General features: G+C 43.5%; 1 protein-coding gene across 1 annotated transcript in view; it reads right to left on the reverse strand.

The window, feature by feature from the left end:
* The window catches only part of LOC141130885 (protein unc-13 homolog B-like), a gene marked incomplete in the record, with an annotated part of 525591 nt that overhangs the window by 46250 nt on the left and 457039 nt on the right, over window positions 1–22302 (reverse strand). Inside the window, 2 exon segments of the mRNA XM_073618170.1 lie at window positions 7554–7650; window positions 7772–7898. Of these exon segments, the coding sequence (XP_073474271.1) occupies window positions 7554–7650; window positions 7772–7898 (224 nt within the window).

Raw genomic sequence — 22302 nt, forward strand, 5'->3', positions numbered from 1 at the left:
GGCTAAGTTCTGGCCCGGCTGGCTGGGCTAAGTTCTGGCCCGGCTGGCTGGGCTAAGTTCTGGCCCGGCTGGCTGGGCTAAGTTCTGGCCCGGCTGGCTGGGCTAAGTTCTGGCCCGGCTGGCTGGCTGGGTTAAGTTCTGGCCCGGCTGGCTGGGCTAACTTCTGGCCCGGCTGGCTGGGCTAAGTTCTGGCCCAGCTGGCTGGGCTAAGTTCTGGCCCGGCTGGCTTGGCTAAGTTCTGGCCCGGCTGGCTGGGCTAAGTTCTGGCCCGGCTGGCTGGGCTAAGTTCTGGCCCGGCTGGCTGGGCTAAGTTCTTGCCCGGCTGGCTGGGCTAAGTTCTAGCCTGGCTGGCTGGCTGGGTTAAGTTCTGGCCCGGCTGGCTGGGCTAACTTGTGGCCCGGCTGGCTGGGCTAAGTTCTGGCCCGGCTGGCTGGGCTAACTTCTGGCCCGGCTGGCTGGGCTAACTTCTGGCCCGGCTGGCTGGGCTAACTTCTGGCCCGGCTGGCTGGGCTAACTTCTGGCCCGGCTGGCTGGGCTAACTTCTGGCCCGGCTGGCTGGGCTAACTTCTAGCCTGGCTGGCTGGGCTAACTTCTAGCCTGGCTGGCTGGCTGGGCTAATTTCTAGCCCGGCTGGCTGGGCTAACTTCTAGCCTGGCTGGCTGGGCTAAGTTCTGGCCCGGCTGGCTGGCTGGGCTATGTTCTGGCCCGGCTGGCTGGTTGGGCCAAGTTATGTCTTGCCTCATTTTAATCCCAGTGATATCATCACTGGGTCTCCGTGCTTCTTTATACAATGCAGTCAGTTCGTAGCTGGTGGGAGGGACAGGCAGAGAGCTGTACATAGCTTTCTGAAAACATAACAGCACCATTCCTCAGTCCTCCAGATTAAAATATATAAAATGTCCAAATGTGGCACTAAACTGGAACTTAAACAGTCTTTGGAGGAAGGAAAGATGAAATCCCTTCACCAGCTTCAGTGTGAAGTGTAAAGACATGATGGCGAAGAGCCCGGCTCTTCGCCATCATGTCTCACCAGAACGGCATTCAGGCCTGAGTGGTGTTGATGGAGGTCCTTCCTACGAGATATCGAGTCATTCCATTAGAGGGTGGAGCTTGAGCTGAATTCTAGCTTTATACCTGCTTTACGCATAATTCTGGTAAGGAGATTGGAGTGACACTGTGGTGTGCTTTACAGTTCACACTGAAGGTGGTGAAGGGATTTCATCTTCTCTTCCCCCAAAGACTGTTTAAGTTCCAGTTCAGCGCCGAATATAGACATTTTATATATATATTTTTTTGCTATCAAACAAATTGTGCTGGCTGCTTTTTTAGTCATTTTATATTGCATAGTAGCGCAGATATTCCACCTTTTTTTATTGTAACGCCATTTAAAAGCCCTCAGACCCAATACAAGTAGTGGGCTGGATCCTGAAAGGAGCTAGACAAATATACACCCAACATGCGATGCTGAATCATCCATGATGGACAAAATGGATGGATGGATGGATGTCCTCTAGCCAGGAAATGAGGTTGGCTCTATCTGACTGCAGCTTCTAATGCACATTGTGAGAAGTTCACAGTGTGCAGTGAGATCGTAGTAATCTCAGTCCAGGAGAGGAGGTGGCACAACTGTGCAAGACTGAAGGGAAGGCCTGGCAATTCCCCCAGCAGGGATACAGACAGTAATAACATCTGCCAGACAGTCTGTCTAACCATTCAATATGCTATGCAAAACCAAAACAAATTCTTTACATAAACATTAATACTGTAATTGTCTGATACAATTATAGTAGTAAAGAAATATTATTATTATATTTATATATTTTTTTGACTGAAGATTGAAGGGAAGGCCTGGAGGTTGGCATGAATTGTAGAGATAAATTCAAAAATATTATACTAAAGCGCTGAAATGAATATTTGAAATAATTAAGATAAGTGACTTAAAGAAAACTAAATAATTAAGCTGCAAACATTATAAAAGTGATCAGGCACCTGAAAGTGAATATGTAGTGAACAAAATGATGCACTTTAATTAACCTTCCAATCAATATATGTGTCCTGTGCTGATATAATCAAATCCCGTCAAATCATAAACCAAAAAAAAATTACCAAATAATTATAATAGTAATGAAGAGATAAAGTTATTATGGGTCTGGTACTGATATATACTGTATGGTTGTCAGCAATCATAAATCCTAATAGTCATCATCATACACCAACTCTGTGGGTACACCCCACGTGCTATCTCTTCATTACTATTATAATTATTTAGTACATTTTTTTTGGTTTATGATTTGATGGGATTTGATTATATCAGCACAGAACACATATATTGATTGGAAGGTTAATTAAAGCGCATCATTTTGTTCACTACATATGAACTGTAGAGAGACTACAATGGTCGGTGTATGTAGAATCTCTTTTTCTGGGCTCTTAAGTGCCAAACAGTCGGCTTTATGTCAGGATCATCTGCCGCTGTGTTGTGTATTTTTCCCAAACGCCTCTTTTCTCAGATAAGTTCTGTATTATTTTTAGGAGGATGATTAGGAACCACAGGTCTGACCAGCTCTGGTGTACGTGAGTAGCCTACAGCTAAGACATGAAGGAGCTGTACCTGTGATTACCGGGCAATGCAATTACACATCGATGGCGGCTACATGAAATGACCGTATTACAAAGAGCCAATTACTTCCTGTAAATCAGATTTGACATCCAATCATAGGTTTGTGTGCTCATTACTGATGGCCATCAGGATCCAACGGGGGCCCCTGTACAGAAAATACGGACGTTTCTTGGAAAATCGGAAAAACACAGTTAAAGCTCATGGACTGGGGGAAGGGTGGAAATGGATGAATCGGTAAACACACTGACTGCGAGTTTTGGTTTCTTTGGACGTCGTCTAAAGTCAGATTTAACATCCAGTTACAGTATGCAGATAGTTCTAGTATAGATAGTTTGGACTAGGGGAATGATAGCATTCTTAACCACTTGACTTCCGGAAGATTTACCCATGACTAGGCCATTTTTTCCGATTCGGCACTGCGTTCTTTTTACCTAAAAAATGCGCAGCCATGCAACGTTGTACCCAAATAAATATATATATATATAAATCAAGGGAAAAACACACCAATTATGTGAGAAAAAGCGTCAATTATGTGAGATAGCAACTGCGTATATACAATCATTTATGCATTTTTCAATCTGATGTGCTAAATGCAGTTTCTTTGCAGCAAATCTATCCTCTGAAGGAGACCCCAATCAAATGGGTCGAAACGTGTCAGTGGACCCTCTGAGGAAGACCCCAATCAAATGGGTTGAAACGCGTCAGTATGTCATACATTAGACATTTTTATCATGTAAGGTTATGTACAATTTTTTGTTTGCATCCTTTGCACTTTTGGGCATGCCCCCATCAGAGCTCATATTTTAACTATTATGAAAACATTGTATGCAAATAACTTTTAATAAAGTACGCATTTTTGTAAACTTATCTATTACTTACTTACTTCTTGCTGCTAAAAAACCCCTCTGGGGGAACTTTCCCATATAATATTGTAGCACCCTCTACCTTTAGGTAGGTGCTAGAGTGAGGTTTTTCTGGGTTTAAAGCTTTCAGTGTAGGCAGATTTAGCCAGACCTGTGCTTTAGGCTGGGCCTGGTTGTTTTGATTTGGTATTGGGGGTGTTTAGTATAGTGGTGGGTGTGACCACCCATGCTCTGACTCAGAAGTGCCTCCCCTGCTTTCAGGAAGATTGTTCTGGAAGAATGGTTGGACCTGAGGTTTGAGTGGCAGGCAGCTCATGTGGGGAGCTCTGACCAATTACACTTTCGTATTGGCAGGGGGCAGGCCTCCCATATAAGCTGAGGTCACATGCTGCCAGGGAGGAGTTCTAATGGTGCAGGAAGAAAGCATGGAGTGTTAGGAAGTTACAGCAGGGCAGCCCCATGTGGGGGTGCACCGGGCGCGGAGGGGGGATGGAGGAGCTGCCAGGAAGTAATCTTGAGTAAAGATCTTCATCATGGAATTGGTGTCAAGCTGCTGTGACCGGGGAACACAGGACTTGCACACAGGAGAAGATCAGTAAAGAAGTAGCAGTAAAGCGGAGGAGAGTAGATCAGTGTTCTGTGGCCGGGGAACACAGAATTTGCCCTTTGGAGAAGGTCAGTGTGAAGGAAACGAAGGAGAAGAAGTTATTGAGAGCAGTGCAGAATGCTGTGGCCAGGGAAAGCAGCATTTACAGCAATGGACTGGCTGGGAACAGTAGTCCGCCTATTACCATGTGTCTGGCCGTTGGAGGGAGGTACCGAGTATCTCTGGCCTGGTGAAGCACACTGGTAATACCTTCCAAAAGACTGTGTGGTCACCAAATTCACTGAGCCATCAGGGAGAGGCTATGTATGTCTCTGGTTTAGTGATTTGCTGATGCAACACCTTTATGGTCTGCAAGCCGGGGTTATTCAGAGTGATCCTTTCTTGTTGCAATGGTAGTAAAGCAACAGTAATTTAACAGTTTTGCAGTAGAAGATTTGTAAAAGGAGAAAGGAACTCAGAAGAGGGATATTCTGCAGGAGTCAATGCAGGGGAGGAGGAGCAATAGCCTGCAGATGAAATGAAGAAGTAGGCTGCAAATGGTAAAGGTGCAACATTTCAAGGCAGAAGTTACTAATTAATGCTCTACGAATGTGATGATCAGTCAAGTGCTATGGGCATCCCATATCTTTCCTTAACCTACCCAAGTTTTATCCCGCAATAAACGCAACAAAACTACGCAAATGACTGCTCATTGTCTCAGAAGTGATAGATGGGGGTCAGGCATCAGGGTGATTTGGTGGATGTTAGTAACCAGTGGTAACCACAACGCTACTATATATATATATATATATATATATATATATATATATATATATATATATATATATATATAAAAATAAATGTAATCTATGTCCTTTTTTCCCACAAATAAAGCCTTCTTTTGGTGGTATTTGACCACGTCTGCGTTTTTTATTTTTTTGTGCTATAAACAAAAAAAGACTGACAATTTTGAAAAAAAAAATTATATATTTTTTTGCTTTCTGCTATAAAGCACACCCAATAAAAAAAATGAAAAACAAAAACAAATTTCTTCATAAATTTAGGCCAACATGTATGCTGCTGCATATTTTTGGTGAAAAAAATCCCAATAAGCGTATATTGATTGGCTTGTGCAAAAATTATCTACAAACTATGGGTGATTTATTTTTATTTGTTTTTTCATTTTAATTTTTTTTTTTTTACTAGTAAAGCGGGGATCAGCGACTTATATCGGGACTGCGATATTACGGTGGACATTCGGACACTAACTGACACTTTTTGGGGACCAATGACACTAATACAGTGATCAGTGCTATAAATATACACTGTCACTAATGTACTAATGACACTGGCTGGGAAGGGGTTAACATGGGGGGGCGATCAAAGGGTTAACTATTTGCCTAGCCAGTGTTTTATTACAGTGCTTGTACTAGGGGGAAGACATGGATCCTAGTCCCTGCTTTGCACAGGAGGCACAGGATCCATGCCTTCCCCCCTGTTGTTTACACGGCAGACCGTTCTGCCTCTGTGTTGGATGATTGACGGGTGCCAGTGGACATCGAGTCTGCAGGATCTGCAGATCAGCTCCCGCTGTGTATAATCACATCAGGTGCGGGCCGACGGCGGCGCGCATGCACGCCCCCCCCTACCCGGAACTGTCGGGTCACGTACTAGGCACGTGATCTGGCGCAGCAGTGCCCACCTTGCTGCCGTATTTGTAAGTTATGTGGTCGGTAAGTGGTTATTATAGGGAGGATGTAAATATAAGCCTTCTATGGAATATTTGGTGCCTTGGTTTTCTAGGACCTGACGTTCATATAGCTTTAAATTTGTATTCACTGGTTGTTTAAGGACTAGTTCACTCCGGGAGCTGATGTTATTGTGCATTCCTGTACGGTGCGTTTTGACAGCTCATCCATTTGAATGGGCGGCCAAACACACCGGACCACGGAAAGAGCAGTGATTGCAACACCATTAGAAAAGCACTGCACCAAGCCGCACTGGTCCTGTGGTACCATGCAATTTAGTGTTGGACTATATGCACAGCATATCATAGAGTAAATCTTCACATTCCGGGGTCAGAAGTTTGTTTGCGTTCAAACATGAGGCATGGGACTGCACAGGTAAACCACTTCAGCTCCAGAAGATTTTACCCCCCCCCCTTTCATGACCAGGCCATATTTTGCTATTGGGCACTGCACTACTTTAACTGGCAATTGCGCAGTTATGCAACGCTGTACCCTAATTAAATTTATATCCTTTGATCACCACTGGGTTTTTTGGTTATTAAACGAAAAAAGACAGAACATGTTGATAAAAAAATAAAACAAAAAACAATATTTTTTACTTTCTGCTATAGAACATATCCAATAAATTAAAAAAAAAAAAAAATCGATTTTCTTCATGAATTTAGACCAAACTGTATTCTGCTACATGTCTTTGGTATAAAAAAAAAAAAAATAATAATAAAAACAAAGTTTATAAATGTGAAAGTTATAGCATCTACAAACTATGGGATATACAGTATACTGGAATTTTTATTGATTTATTTTTTGCTCCTACTAATGGCGATTATAGTGGGACAGTGCGACGGAAAGTCTGACACTAACTGACACTTTATGGGAACTGACTAACTGCCACTGACACTAATACTACGATCAGTGATAACTCTATACACCGTCACTGTACTAATGACACTGGCTGGGAAGGGGTTACCATCTAGGGACAATCAAGGAGTTGTGTGCCTAACAAGTGTTAATGTGTGCGGCTTTTTACTACACATCGTTTTGTTTTTCTCCCTGCTTTGCAGGGAAAAGAAACAAAGCGATCATTCCCTCTGTATAGAGCTCTCTGTTGTTTCTAATCACAGGGCTTTAGGCTGTCATTTGACACAACCGATCAGAAGGTGTCAGCCATGAATCATTGGCCAGGATCTCTTGAACTCCCGCTGTGTCAAATCACAGGGGAGTAGGAGCGCGCATGCATCCGAAACCCCCGGGAACAGGCAGCGACGTGTACCAGTACCTCGCTGCAGCTGTAGCTGCCACCCCACTGCAGTATATGTACTGTGCCGGGTGGGCAAGCGGTTAAAATGGATGTAAACCCTCCTATCGTTTTAAGCCAAGGAAGCTGCCATCTTGGCCTCTGTTTAATCAAGAGCTGCCACGATGCTGTACATGTGATCAGTTCTGACACCAACCATTGGATGCTTTGACAGTTTGTGCCAGAAATGTAACTGTTTTTTGAAACTGGTAATCTATGTGTTTACTTCTTCTTGAATGCATGACATCTGTCTGTAGTGTGAGAACTGACACTTCCTATAGATCTGATACAGACACAAGTGGACAGAGAATTCACAGAGAGATCAGAATACAAATAAAGGAAAAGAATAATTTCTGCAGAGGGGGTAAAACAGGAAAGGGAGTTGATCTGAAAACATGATCTCTGCGATACCCCGTAGGTGACCCGTGGTGTGGCGACATACCCCGTCTTTCTTGTCCCTCTCCAAAGCCCCGTGGAGGAATTCCAGAGAGACCTCCTCATTCTCATCCAACCACTGCATGACAAACTGCTCAAACCACCTGCATGGAAGACATGAAAGAGAACCTGTCAGAGGATTGTACAGTATATACACCGGAATCCACTAAATACTAATAACGTGTAGACTTCTTCAAGCTAGGACAAGGTGAGCATTGAACTTACGCGGGATATTCAGGCACTTTGTCCTTCATGGCTGGCAGGTCTCGGACATACTCATTGTACAGCCACTTCACCTTGAAATGGAGGTTCATGTAGTCGGCACTCTTGCATAGCCGGTGTTTCTCGTGCTCTGCGGGAAGTGGAAGGTAGAGCAGGTGAATGGCACAGTCAATAGTCGGGCAAGCACCCAATCATTGGGGCCTCTGAGCATATACCATGGATGGATTTCAAGAAGTTATATTAGATACTTCAATACCTCTTTTTAAAAAATGAATAATCAGACTAAAGTTATAGCAAATCATTCACAAGACTAAGTGGCAGCAGAACCCCACTCGGCCATGATGGCGGACAATCCCATAGCCACGGGAAGACACAATCGAGGACTCGCTCAGCGCAGAGTTGGGGACTCCACATTCATCAAACAACCACAGCAAGGTAAACATGATGGAGCATAGGACTCAAAACAATGTCAACAATGTCTGAAATTTTCTAGATCCTCATCAATCACAATATACGAGGTCTATTTATAAAGGATTCCATCACACTCTGAAGAGCAACCCACCATGGATCACTTTTCAGAGGGCATTTGACAAGTGGTTGGGGAGGTGATAGGTCACCCCCTCACCACCTGTTTTAACCCCTGTAAGTGTACATGGAATGCGGTTGCGGCACAACCCTATTCACCTGAACGGGTCACGATTAGAGGTGGTACTGCCTGCCGAATGTGACAAGGGATACCATTTTTTCAGCAGTCATGAAGCTTAGCATCATGGCAACAGCTCAAGAAGGGGGGGGTGTTAAAACACAGCTCAGTTGCCTATTTTTTACCACTCACCTGACTGCAACTGTGAACTAGGCCTTACGGAGACGTTTGCTGGACATTCAATCTCTCAACTTTTTAACCGTATTGCCTAAAACAAATGCTGCCTTGGCACCGGTTAATGCTGCCAATATCACAGCAAGATATTGTACATGCAGATCAATTAGGAATACCTTACCCAGTTGTGAAAACTAGTCCTACCACTTACACCCAAACAAAACATCATCCAAAGTACACAGGAGGTGTCTAGCACGTCCCTGTTCTATAGATTGCACCAGGTATGACAGGCTTTGCACAATAGTTGGTGTTATGTTACCAGCCTCCACCTTCTGCTCGATCCATGATGAGAACACTATATATAGTGGAAAACGACGATGCACAGACTACCGCCTAGTAAACTGGTACCCAGCCAATTAGTGACATTTCCCAGACTGAGGAAACACCGCCAACTACAGACATTTCTTGCCCAATCAGCTTCTACCTTCGGTGCTGATTAGGCTGTATGACTCTCTCCATGCCGGCTAATTAGACGTCTGTGAGAAGAAGCAAGGACAAGATCACTTCTACTTGGCCTTGGGGGCGCATGCAAAGGTCACATCACAGCTAGCATGGTGCCCTGTGTACGATGTATGAGTCACAGCAAGTTGGTGAACTGCATTATGTTCCTCCAGGTCAACACTTCTCTACTTTTTAGGAATGCCCGTTAAACATACAAACATAAAAATGCAGTGTTCATCACATCTAGCACAGTTAATATGAGGCCCTCATAAGAAGCATAGCGGGTGTTCCGATCCAGATACTCAAGAAATGGATGGTGGGAACCCCTCATACTAGGCACAGCAGGTGTACAGACCTGGAAATTCTGTGCAAAATGGTGGGAACCCCTCATAACGGGCATGGTAGGAGTGTAGACACAGGAACTGAGGGCAGGTATGGTAGGGGCCCTGTATAATATGCACAGCAGGTGCGTAGTACTGGGAACTAAACTCAGGGGTGGTGGCAACCCTTTGTAATGGGCACAGCAGGTGTGCAGACCTGGAAACTCAACACAGGGATGGTGGGAACCCCTCATAATGGAGACAGCAGATGTACAGACCTAGGAACTCAACTCAGAGATAGTGGGAACCCCTCATATTGAGCACAGCAGGTGTACAGACCTGGGAACTCAGGACAGAGATGGTGGGAACCCCTCATAATGGGCACAGCAGATGTACAGACCTCGAAAACCAGCACAGGGATCTCATCTCATTGTTTTTGAGAGATAGAAGATACTGTCAGGAGATTTAAGTGGCCCTTAGAGGATTCACATTTTTTTTTTCTGTTCAACCAGTGGGTTGAACGAAAAAAAAAAAATTACCCGATTCCCCCATGCACACATTTGAGGTGGATGGAAGAATCACACCTGCTGAGCTATTGAGGTTCAGATGGCAGGGAGACTTGCCCGCCATCAGAATACACTGATCAGTAGTGCCGGCTGTAGCCAAAGATGCAAATCGGATGCCATTCATCCGACAGGCTGGTTGTACAGATGTCGATTGATAGATCAACTTCTGTACAACCAGTGCCCCTCATACACGCATTGAAATTTGCCCAGTCCCTGCTGACCTGGCTGACTTTCAATCCATGTATGGGCCGGCTTAACTCTCCAGCATCTACCTAACATTCACATTTCCATACTGGGTGGTAGAGTCATAGCTTTTCCTTTTTTTAATCCATTAAAAAAAATATTTTTTTTTTCCTGAAAATGAAAACGTCGTTAGTTTAGCACACAGGTGCATCAGAAGGAATGAAGTCAAGGCAAATTATTATTTAAACAGAGAGTTAATGGAACTTGGGCTTCAAAGTATCCTGTAGGATAAAGAATCGTTAGAAAGTGAAAAAGAAAAGGTCTAAGGAGCTACAATATTCATGAGTTCAGCTATGTTAGAGATCTAGGATCTATCTGTGAAGACACTAAAGAGAAAATAAAACGGAATTAGACATAAATGTATTCAGATAACTATAAGAAACTAGTAGGGTACTTCACTGAGCGCTGTGAGAGAGGCACACTATATGGCTAAATGTTTGTGGACATCTGACTACTTCTTGGAGATCCCATTCCACAAATATGGCCATCAATATGGAACCCCACCCTTCATGGTGTAACACCCTCCACTCTTCCTTTTTATTTAAACTTGTAACTATTTAGCCAAAAGGACATTGGTGAGGTCAGGTACTGATGCTGGATGAGAAGACCTGGCTCACATTTAGTGTTCCCAATTCATCGGAAAAGCTTATCGGTAGGGTTGAGGTTGGGGCTCTGTGCAGAACAAAGGAGTTCCTCCACACCAAACCCATCAAACCATGTCTTTATGGAGCTGGATTTGTACACAGGGGTATAGTCATGCTAGAACAAGAGAGGCCTCCCCAAACCTTTTCCACAAGGTTGGAAGTACACAATTGTCTACAATATTTTTCAATGCTGTAGTATTAACAGTACCTGAACTTCACGAACTCCATCATTTGAAGGCGGAGTACACATACATTTGGCCATATAGTGTATTTCCACAAGTGTTTAATGGAACAGGAAACCGCCATGGCTGTAGAAGAACGGGACCACGAAGGGTTGGCTATACCTGTTGGCTGTGTAGAGGAATAGAGTCGGAATGCCTCAAGGGAGAAAAACACTGGTTTCTTGGTTATATTAAAAGGGGATGGTGGAAAAATACTGCCATTTTTTCTCTCATGTAGTGTTTCTAAAGTGTGGGACGCAAATGGTGGTATTCGACATTACACTACTCCGGTAGCAATAGAGGTGGTTAATGGGCTGCACCAACCTATCATTTCTCAGATGACATTGCAGAGTTTTGCTGGAGCCATGTTTCCTAAACCTTGCTCAGATCTTTACCACTATCACGGCCTCTCCAAGTGTCACCATGTATTATTAATTTATCGCATGTTCAATCCATTTTCCCTGTTTGCATCCAGATAGGACCAGGGGCACATTTCTGCATCATCAACATGCACTGTGGCCTAGGGATGCCAGGGGCAGCACACACTAACCCACCTCCCCTGCCAGTATCCAGCTAGGATCAGGGCCAAATCTCTGCATCATTTGCCTTGTGGTCTAGGGCTGCCAGGAATTTTACAAGCCAATACATGTTGGCAATGATGAAATCCGGCTCTAATCCTAGCTGGATACTGGTGGCGAGGTGGGAATCTTTGTGCCACCCCTGGCAGCCCTAATATGTTGATGATACATGAATCTGGCTCTGGTCCTGCCTGTAATAGAAGAAGGGGCGGCTGTGTGACATCGCTGGCAGCCTTAGACCACAGCGAATGCTGGTTTTGATGAAATACATCCCTTGCCCTAGCAGGATACAAGTGGGGAGGTAGGTTTCTGTGTGCCGCCCTTGGCAGCCCTAGGCCACAGCATAAGTTGATGATGCAGAAATCTGGCCCTGGTCCTATCTGTAATAGAAAGGGCAGCTGTGTGACACCCCAGGCAGCCTTAGACCACAGTATACATTGGCAAAGATGAAATCCAGCCCTGGTCCTGGCTGGATACTGCCAGGGAAGGTGGGGGGCTATGTGCTGCCCTTGACAGCCCCAATATGTTAATGATGCCGAAATCTGGCCTTGGTCCTACCTGTATTAGAAGAAGGGTTGGCTGTGTGGCACCTCTGGCAACCCTAGACCACAGTGAATGCTGGAATTAATTCCTGGTCCTACTGGATACCAGTGGAGAAGTAGGCATCTGTGTGCCGCCATTGGCCACAGCGTAAGTTGATGATGCCAAAATCTGACCCTGGTCCTTTCTGTAAAAGAAGGGGGGCAGCTGTGTGACCCCCCCCCCCCCCGGCCAACCAAAAACCTGTCAGGGCTGGTCTCAGCCCTTCGTTTTCTGAGCTGGCCGCTCAGCTGTCGGCTAATTACCAGCTCCTATCTCTCCACAGGTACTCAGCTGTTGATGATATCCTGCTCGTCAGTCCTGCCTACTTAAGCCGTCCAGCCCAGAGGATCTCTGCCTTCACCTTAGTCAACATCACAGAGACGCTCTCCTGCATTCCTGTTAAAAGACTTGCTTGGCTGACATCCATTCTGGCTCCAGATCCTGCTTGCTGTTTTACTACGCTCATCTCCGGCTCCCTGATGTTTGGCTTGTCTGACTATCCGTTCCGGTTCCTGGCTCTGGCTATGTTTTGACTATGTTTGTTCTATTTACTTTTATTATTAACGAAGTGTGATTTAACTGTACTTCTTATCTCGGTCTGATTTCATGATTTCTAACAAAAACCACAGCATTACATTGGCAAAGATTAAATCTAGCCCTGGTCGTAGCTGGATACTGCCAGGGGAGGTGGGTGGCTGTGTGCCACCGCTGGCATCCTTAGGCTACAGCACATGACTATGCAGAAATGTGGCCCTGGCCCAATCTGGATGCTGGCATAGAATGTGGATAGGACATGCATGCATTAATAATACACAGTGATCCTCAGAGAGGCTGTGATGGTGGCACAGATTTAAGCAAAGTTCAGGAGAAATTGCTCCATCAAAGATCGGCAATGACATCTGTGAAATTATTGGTTGACACAGACTATTAAAACTGACCCCCTCAAGTCTATTTCATACTTTCGTGACAAACCTCACTGTGGAAGTTTAGCCAAGGACATTTTTTTTTTTTTTTTTTTATCGGTAACCTAAATGCAAAATGTACCTGAAATATTGTAAAACTAAGAGAAATTATTTACTGCAGTTCTTTCCATTCCGTAATTGCAGCCTAAGTGACTAGAGCAATTATTTGAAGAACACACCAAACGTACTTTATGTACATTATAAAGTGTTTATTGTGCCGTGAAACCAAGATAACCCCTCTTCCTAGTTTAAACTTTCATCAAAAAGTTAATTTATTTCAGTACTTCAATTCAAAAAGTGAAACTCATATATTATATAGATTCATTACACACACAGAGTGAAACATTTCAAGCATTTCTTGCTTCTAATTTTGATGATTATGGCTTACAGCTAGTGGAAACCCAAAATTCAGTATCTCAGAAAATTAGACTATTGTGAAAAAGTTCAATATTGTAGACTCATGGTGTCACACTCTAATCAGCTAATTAACTCAAAACACCTGTAGAGGTTTCCTGAGCCTTTAAATGGTCTCAGTCTGACTCAGTAGGTTACACAATCATGGGGAAGACTTCAGACTTGACAGTTGTCCAGAAGACAGTCATTGACTGTTCCATTAAGTCACATCCAAGCATATTAATGGAAAGTTGAGTGGAAGGAAAAAGTGTGGTAGAAAAAGGTGAACAAGCAACAGGGATAACCGCAGCCTTGAGAAGATTGTGAAGCATAGTTCATGCAAGAATTTGGGGGGGGGGATTCACAAGGAGTGGACTACGGCTGGTGTCAGTGCTTCAAGAGCCACCACACACAGACGTATCCAGGACATGGGCTACAACTGTTACATTTCTTTTGTCAAACCACTCTTACCTGGGCAAAGGAGAAAAAAGGACTAGACTGTTGCTCAGTGGTCCAAAAGTCCTCTTTCTGGATGAAAGCTAATTTTGCATTTCATTTGGACACAAGGTCCCAGAGTCTGGAGGAAGAGTGGAGAGGCACAGAATCCAAGTTGCATGAGATCTAGTGTGTAGTTTCCACAGTCAGTGATGATTTGGGGAGCCATGTCACCTGCTGGTGTTGGTCCACTGTGTTTTATCAAGTCCAAAGTCAGCGCAGCTCTCTAGCAGGAAATTCTAGAGCACTTCACGCTTCCCTCTGCTGACCAGCTTTATGGAGATGCTGATTTCATTTTCCAGCAGGACTTGGCACCCGCCCACACTGCCAAAAGTACCAATATCTGGTTTAATGCTCATGGTATCACTGAGCTTGATTGGCTAGCAAACTCGCCTGACCTAAACCCCATAGAGAATCTGTGGGGTATTGTCAAGAGGAAGATGAAAGACACCAGACCCAACAATGCAGAGCAGTTAAGGCCACTATCGATGCGACCTGGGCTTCCATAACACCTCAGCAGTGCCACAGGCTGATCACCTCCACGCCACATCGCATTGCTGCAGTAATTCATGCAAAAGGAGCCCCGACCAAGTATTGCATGCATACTATACTGTACTGTACATGGACATACTTTTCAGTAAGTCAACATATCTGTATTAAAAATACTTTATTTTTATTGGTTTTTGTATTATTCTAATTTTCTGAGATACTTAATTTTGGTTTTTCACTAGCTGTAAGCCATAATCATCAAAATTAAAAGAAAGAAATACTTGAAATATATCACTCTTTGTGTAACGCATATAAAATATATGAGGTTCACTTATTGTATAGAGTTACTGAAATAAATTTACTTTTTGATGATATTCTAATTTTTTCGAGATGCACCTGTAATATTTGGTGTAAAATATGTGCACCAATACGATGCACTGTTCTATTTCAAGATTATTCAGCCTCCAATGGCCTCCTGAAGAAGTTTTCCCGTGGTCCAAGAAACGCGTAGAGTTTATCTTATATCCGGTTGTCCCACCATATTAATCTATTTGATGTGTTGGATTTCATCATATTGGGATGAAAGTTTGTGGTGCATATTAATTACAATCCATTGCTGGGTTGGTGGGGTGATAATAGGAGGTATACGATTGGCAATTTAAGAGGTAGAAGACAAGATCAGTTTAATTATGCAAACCTTAAAACTATTAATTTTGATGCAATAAAAACTTTTTGTTTAATCGTTTTAGCAGATTTTTGTGATCCATGGGTCGCTTTAAAGACCAGATTTTCTTTTTTTTTAATAATATTAGATCATTATACGGAGGAATGTTGGTACATGGGGATATTTTATGGCATGTAATAATCTATACACTAATATAGTTGCTGCTCACATTTAAAATGAAAAAAAAATGTATTGTAAGCAAATTTAAGAACATTTTTAAACCGTTAAGTGAACAAAGTAAAACTTTTTCTTTCCTTAAAGAAGACAGAGGGGCAAGTACGGAGGGGTCACATTAGTAAAAAAAAAGAACGGACAGGTGTTTTTTTTGTCAGAGCCGTCTGTATTTATGGAGGGAGGTGGGACACAGCGCTCAGTAAAGGACCCTTCATAAAATCCTAGTTAGAACTACAGAGTATAAAACCGGTCAGTCTCTTCAATAGGTCTACCGGGGGGAGGTGAGGGTATTAGCAAGTCTCTTTCATGTGTTAAATTTACAGATATTAAATTCTTACCACCAAAAAAGTGGACCATGCGGATTCGAAAGACGGCCGGGGCTTGTGACAGATGAGAGACAGATATGAGACAGAGAAGAGCACACACACAGACAGATATATGGGGATGGGAGGAAGGGTACTGCGGGGAAACAGGGACTAGAGAACATCGGGGGACAGCTCGGCTTATTGTACAAAGTGCTATCACTCATAGCAAGCAGAATCCCGCTTTTACCAATAGGGAGCAGTCAGGACAAAGCTGGCTGCAGATTGGTTGCTAGAAGTCACAGCCCTTTAATGGGTATGCCCATAGATAGATAAATCTGTAAAAAATAATCTGTTAGTGATGGGAAGAAATAAACGTATTACATTCACATGCTGTAATACTAGAATGACAAGTCAGCAAACTCCAGTTTCAACCTGCAGCAAGGCATGATTTCCTCCGACTGCTCTTCCCTACAACCATGGCAAGAGTCTACAGATACATTTTCCCAAATCCTCATCTCCCTGTTCATGTAATTGGCACACTGCCTTTGTAGGAAGTCTGTTGGAGTTCAAGGAATCCCCTTCAGTGACTTACAGTTCACTGCACTGAGAATTTCTCCATTAGAGAGATAACTGAATAGGGTGCAAGGTGCACTCACACTGGGTACAGCTGCACTGAACCATGCCCAGGTTCAGATCTCCTCCACTGGCCCGCACTCACATTTTTTTTTAAACACTTGCCCACTGGGCACTTTTACCCTCTTTCCTGCCCAGGCCAATTTCTCAGCGCTGCCACACTTTGAATGGCAATTGCGTGGTCATGCAACACTGTACCCAAATTAAATTTTTATCATTTGTTTCACACAAATAGAGCTTTCCTTTGGTATTTAATCACCACTGGGTTTTTTTTATTTTTTGCTAAATAAATGAATACCGAAAACTTTGGTTATATAATTTTGCAAACAGATAACGTTTCTCCTTCACTGATGTGCGCTGATGAGGCAACACTGATGGGCACTGATAGGCTACACTGATGAAGATGCACCGATAGGCGGCACTGATAACTGACATTGAGCTTTCTTGTTGTGGTATTTAATCACCACTGGGGTTTTTTTATTTTTTGCTAAATAAATGAATACCGAAATGGAAAAAAAAAAAAAAAAAAAAAAACTTTCATAGTTTGTTTATATAATTTTGCAAACAGGTAATGTTTCTCCTTCACGTATGTGCGCTGATGAGGCAACACTGATGGGCACTGATAGGCTGCACTGATGAAGATGCACCGATAGGCGGCACTGATAATTGACATTGATGAGGAGACACTGGTGGGCACTGATTGGCAGCAGTAGTGGGCACTGATTGGCAGCAGTGGTGGGCACTGATTGGCAGCAGTGGTGGGCACCAATTGGCAGCAGTGAACGCACTTTTGCAGGAGCCGATATTCTGCTTTTTTCTCCTCTTCTCCACACACTGACAGCGTGAGGAGTGGTGAAGAGAGCCGGTAACCGGCTTCTGTTGACATCATGATCAGCTGTGATTGGACACAGCTGATCATGTGGTAAAGAGACGCTGATTGGCTCTTTACTTCAATCTGTGATCAGAGTGTCCGCATCGCCTGCACCCAGCGCGATCATGGGAAGCCATCATATACAGAACCTCCCAGAACTGGACGACTGCGCTGTAGCCATCAATCGGCAACTGGTTGATCTGCGATGGTGCGCAAAAACAAAAATAACTAAGCGTACAAAAAAAAAAAATGTGAAACACACAAAAAAGTTTACTCAAGGGTGTGCCTCCAGTCCAACTCCCGAAGAAGTAGGACTCTACCCTGACCTTACAGAATGCAAGGCTCCTGATAGGGGCAAGGCTCGACATGGTCCACTTAGCCAAAAGGCATGGGCGGACCCCTTTCCTCATGATCAGCCGATGCTGACAACCGAGTACTAGGTAAGGGCGCGCTTGATGAGAGTCGTCTCCCCCCCCCAGGGGAGGAAGGGAGGAAGGAACCTAATGGCAACACATCCTCCCCCTACACTTCAGGGTAGGCCTTAGGACCCACACACTCAATCCATGAGAAAGAAACATAGACAAAAAGTGCAAAGTGACAAAACAGTGGTTAAAAATAAATTAAATAAATAGTGCCGGTGGCTAGCCCTTGAAGAATGGTAGCAAAAATTGCCCTGGACTTAGCCAAAAGGCCTTGTCCATAGAGGCGTTGTGAAAATAAAACTACTCACGTGGTCATGTGGTCTGCACTCAAACTGGGCTAGAAGCAAGTGTCCCTGGGTACAATTATATCATCACCACTGCCAACCAGACCACGATGACCCCTGTTTCTGTGTTTAGAGACCTATGGAGGGTTCTGTTCTCAAGCACGGTTTGTGCTCACACAGACACAAACTGTACCAGACCAGAACCATGACTGGGACCACGTCTTCCAAGTGGTCCTGAGCACATTACAATTAACTGCTCCCGGGTACGTTTCACACTACACAAATGAACTGAACCAAGGGGGTAAACCGTGCCCAATTAAATCTGCCAGTGTGAGTGCATCCTTAGTATAAGCACTAATGTGATAATAGTGCATTGCACAGTTTGGAAGATTTCAGCAAATTTTCTGGACAGGCTTTTCTCAATGTCTACAAAACAGGAGCAGATAAGCATGCTTCAAGCAATCCTTCATGGCAGTAGTAGAGTACTGTATCATGTTAGCGATCGTTTAAAGCAGAAGGTTTGGAGTTTAAGTGATACCCTTTATTGGGTAACTTCAAAAGATGCCAGACCCTATGACCAAGCCCCCCGATGGGCGGGGTGAAATGCATTAGGGTTTGTGTGGTTTACTGGCGACATGTAGGCTGAGGCCGCTCCTTATTGTTTAGTCATCTAGGCTGGTCAGGAGTAGTGGCGATCCTTTCCTCTTTACATGTAGTAGCCCTCTGGATTGGTATAAGGATATGCTTTCATCTCCACTTTGAGTGGGCCCAAAAGCAACATAACAGGTTACATTGGGATGCTTTAGATCCCATCTTCACGCTTCATACAAACCTTAAAAACCTGAAGAAGGGACATATGGCATCTCTACAGCTTGCATCTCTAATAACTTAAGTTAACCAATAAAGGGTATCACTTAAGCTCTAAACTTTCTGCTAAAATCCTTGAAATGTTAATGCTTAATTGTAAAACCAACAAGAGCACCCTTCCATTGAACCCAAAGCGAGCCTTTTAACACTGACTATAAACAAAACTGAGACGGGCCGGCGTTCGCTCTTCTGCCTGTCTTTGCAATATCTGTAAAGCACTTCATCTGAGCATAATCATGTAAATTACTACCACTGCATTAATAATAATCACATCTGAATAGCCTATGACTGACAGTACAATGGGACCATTAAATCACATAATAGGAACGATCAGCTATTAATTATCTATCTTGACTTGAAGTAGGTTACGTGATTTTCTGGGAAACGGAGGGGTTTTCTGGAGCAATTACTGGAAAACTAAATGTTCAACGAACCTCTGTATGTTTGCAATATAAAGCGTGAGTGCCATGGGAGATGTTGACCGAGCACGCAAACCAGTTCCTGGCTTGAACAAGAATCCAAGGGATCTTATCAGCACAGGGTCACTTGTATTCAAAGCTATACCTGCTAAAAGAAAAGTGAATATACTTGCCTTTCTGGCGGACCATGTCATGAAACGTTGCTTCAAACACTCAAGTGGGTCGAATACTTGTTTCCCCCCAGCATGCAGTGGCTCCTCCCAATGACTCCTACTTCCTGTAGTGACATATGAGTAGGCGGTAGGAACCATTGGGAGTGGTGGGAGAGCATGTATTCCTTCAGCCCAGTTGAATACCTGCAGAAGCCGGTGAGCAGCAGCCAAATTATATTCACTCTTTTTTTTTTTTGTTTTTTTTTTAGCAGGTATAGTTTTGGCTACAAGTGGCCCTGTTCTGACACATAGTTTTATAAATCTGCAAGCTTACTAATAAAATAGTTACATTTGCCCCAGATCTGGATTAAGAGCAACTGGTGTCCTCTATTGTTCATTTACATTCTGCGCCACAAGTCCTCTCTCTCATAGAAGTCTACAGGGCTGTGGAAGTTTAGGCCTATGGGGCTTGCCTACCTTCATCTCCTGGCCAGAAGATGAAGGTAAACAAGCCCTTAGAAGTCTATGAGGCTGGAGAAGTTTGAGCCTATGAAAGCCTATGATGCTCAACCTACCTTCATCTACTGACCAGAAGACTAAGGTAGACAAACCCACTGAATTCTATGAGGCTGGAAATGTTTTAACCTATGGGGCTCAACCCACCTTCATCTACTGGCCAGAAGACGAAGGTAGCCAAGCCCATGCAAGTCTATGAGGCTGGAGAAGTTTAAGCCTACGGGGCTCAACGTACCTTCATCTCCTGGCCAGAAGATAGACAAGCCCATAGAAGTCAATAGAGCTATAATGCAGGCTTATGTGGCCAGGAGAGAAAGGACTTGTGGAGTGGGATGTAAATAGAGGCTGTGACATACGTATACATCTGTGAAGGGGGTGGGTGGGATCAGTCAGGGCAAAGGGTAAAAAGATAAGTGCTGTTTTAAAGTGAACTTATCCTTTAGGGTAGGGATCAGCTCAAGCTTGTGTTTGGACACAAGTCTGAAAACACCTTAGCTATCCCTCCATAAAGCTGCAACTGCGAACAATCATAAGCATTGGAGGCATTCCCCACTGCCAAGTGTATACAAGGGGCATGTTTATGTGCCGTTACAGGGCGGGAAAGGCCTTCTCTGCATATGATTGGCTGTTCATAGTGACCGCTTCCTGACGAGAAAACTCAGGTTTAGGCGAGTTTCTGACTCGTGTTCAAACATGCTTGAGGTCACCCCTGCTTTAGGAGCACGAAAGATTGAAAAAAAGCTCTGTGGTGCCCTGTTCCCTTAGGACCCTCAGCATGTACCTATTTTGCTTAATGAGCAATCCAGCTCTGATTTGCCCCATTAACTATTTTATTGTATATTTCAATATGGAAAATGTGGATACATTTTGCAGATTTATACTGGCTCACCATTGGATTTTTTTTGTCAACAACAATTTTGGCTATCACCAGGTTGGAGCCCTCACTATTACCAAAAACAAAACCGAAATAAGAGACCTAAAAACATGGCTACTGCAGGAAATAATCAACCATTTTTCTTGGTGAATTCATCTTGTACAGCTTCTGTTTTGCATGTTGTTTTTGCACCCTACAGCAGTTGCCAAGATGGTTTCAGACAGACAGTTATAAATTGCAATCTATAGTAACAGGAGGGTGGTTTTCGAACAGCGCTATAAAGGACAGTTTAAATCCAATTGGCTGCTATTGGTTAGAATGGATATTAAAAAATGCTCCAGTCTTATACGAGATGTAAAAGCTATCAGAGAAGGTATAAAATGCATAGTATATATTACCAAAAACGTTTCTCAGGGTTGATATTAAAGTAGATCTCCACCCTGATTTATTTACTTTGGCTGGATAGGGACAGCTTGTGCCCAAAATGATTGATTCAGTGCCTCACCAAAAACAAGGAATAGCAGCACTCCCCCTGCTCGTCCAATCCTTCAGAATTGTGAGGGAATCACCAACACCCAAGCTAGCAATGGGAGCAGAGAAAGGGCTGTTTTACAGTACCAGATGTAGATGTCAGAAGCAATCCTGATGCACAGCCTTACCCCGATAACCTTCCAACCAAAAGGATATGACAACTTTGGATGGAGTTCTCCTTTAAGAAGTTCAGCTAATCTTATAGATCGAGAGGAACGTATGTTTTCTAAAAGCAGAAGGAAGACTACAAGCAGCCCTGAGGGCAGAACTAAAGGGATACTTACCACTTAGCCAATGTAGTGTACTTATCTTATCCAGGACTTGGATATCACGGGTGAGAAAGGAGAGACAAGAAAGTTACAAGCCCCCATTTAATATACCATTAATCAGTGTCTAAATAATGTCAGATTTTCAGATATCCAGGAATGGCAGCTGACCCAAACTATTATCATTACGCCTCCATTTAGAAGGCGATGGACTCGGTATGGGAAGGTAGTTGGACCAGACACATTGACAGCTCTTTCATACCTTATTTAGAAAGGTGACTGGAAATCACAAACACAATGATGGATGATGGACAAGGGCCAAAACATCTCCAACATCTATTATAGCATTCTTGGTTGTACATGGTTACTTGAGATTCTGAAAATTACAAACAGTGAGACATCTGTCCACCCTCTGACATCATCCTCTATGGGACATGGCCAACAGGTCAGCAAGGAAAAGAGTATTATTATATTAGGACTTTGTATACAGCAAGGCAAACATATATCAGTAAAATAACCTTATTTACAGTAGTTGGGTATATAACTCTAAAAACAGCTTATGAATACAAAATACTATAAAAAAATCGTCTGTTGACCACTATATTGTCATTCGTATGTCTTAAGAAATAATCTATTGTCTTTTGATGCATAAATCAAGTCTTGTGCCTGTTGACGCATTTTGCAA

The sequence above is a fragment of the Aquarana catesbeiana genome, linkage group LG01 (assembly GCF_042186555.1).
Source record: "Aquarana catesbeiana isolate 2022-GZ linkage group LG01, ASM4218655v1, whole genome shotgun sequence".
Lineage (NCBI taxonomy): Eukaryota > Metazoa > Chordata > Amphibia > Anura > Ranidae > Aquarana > Aquarana catesbeiana.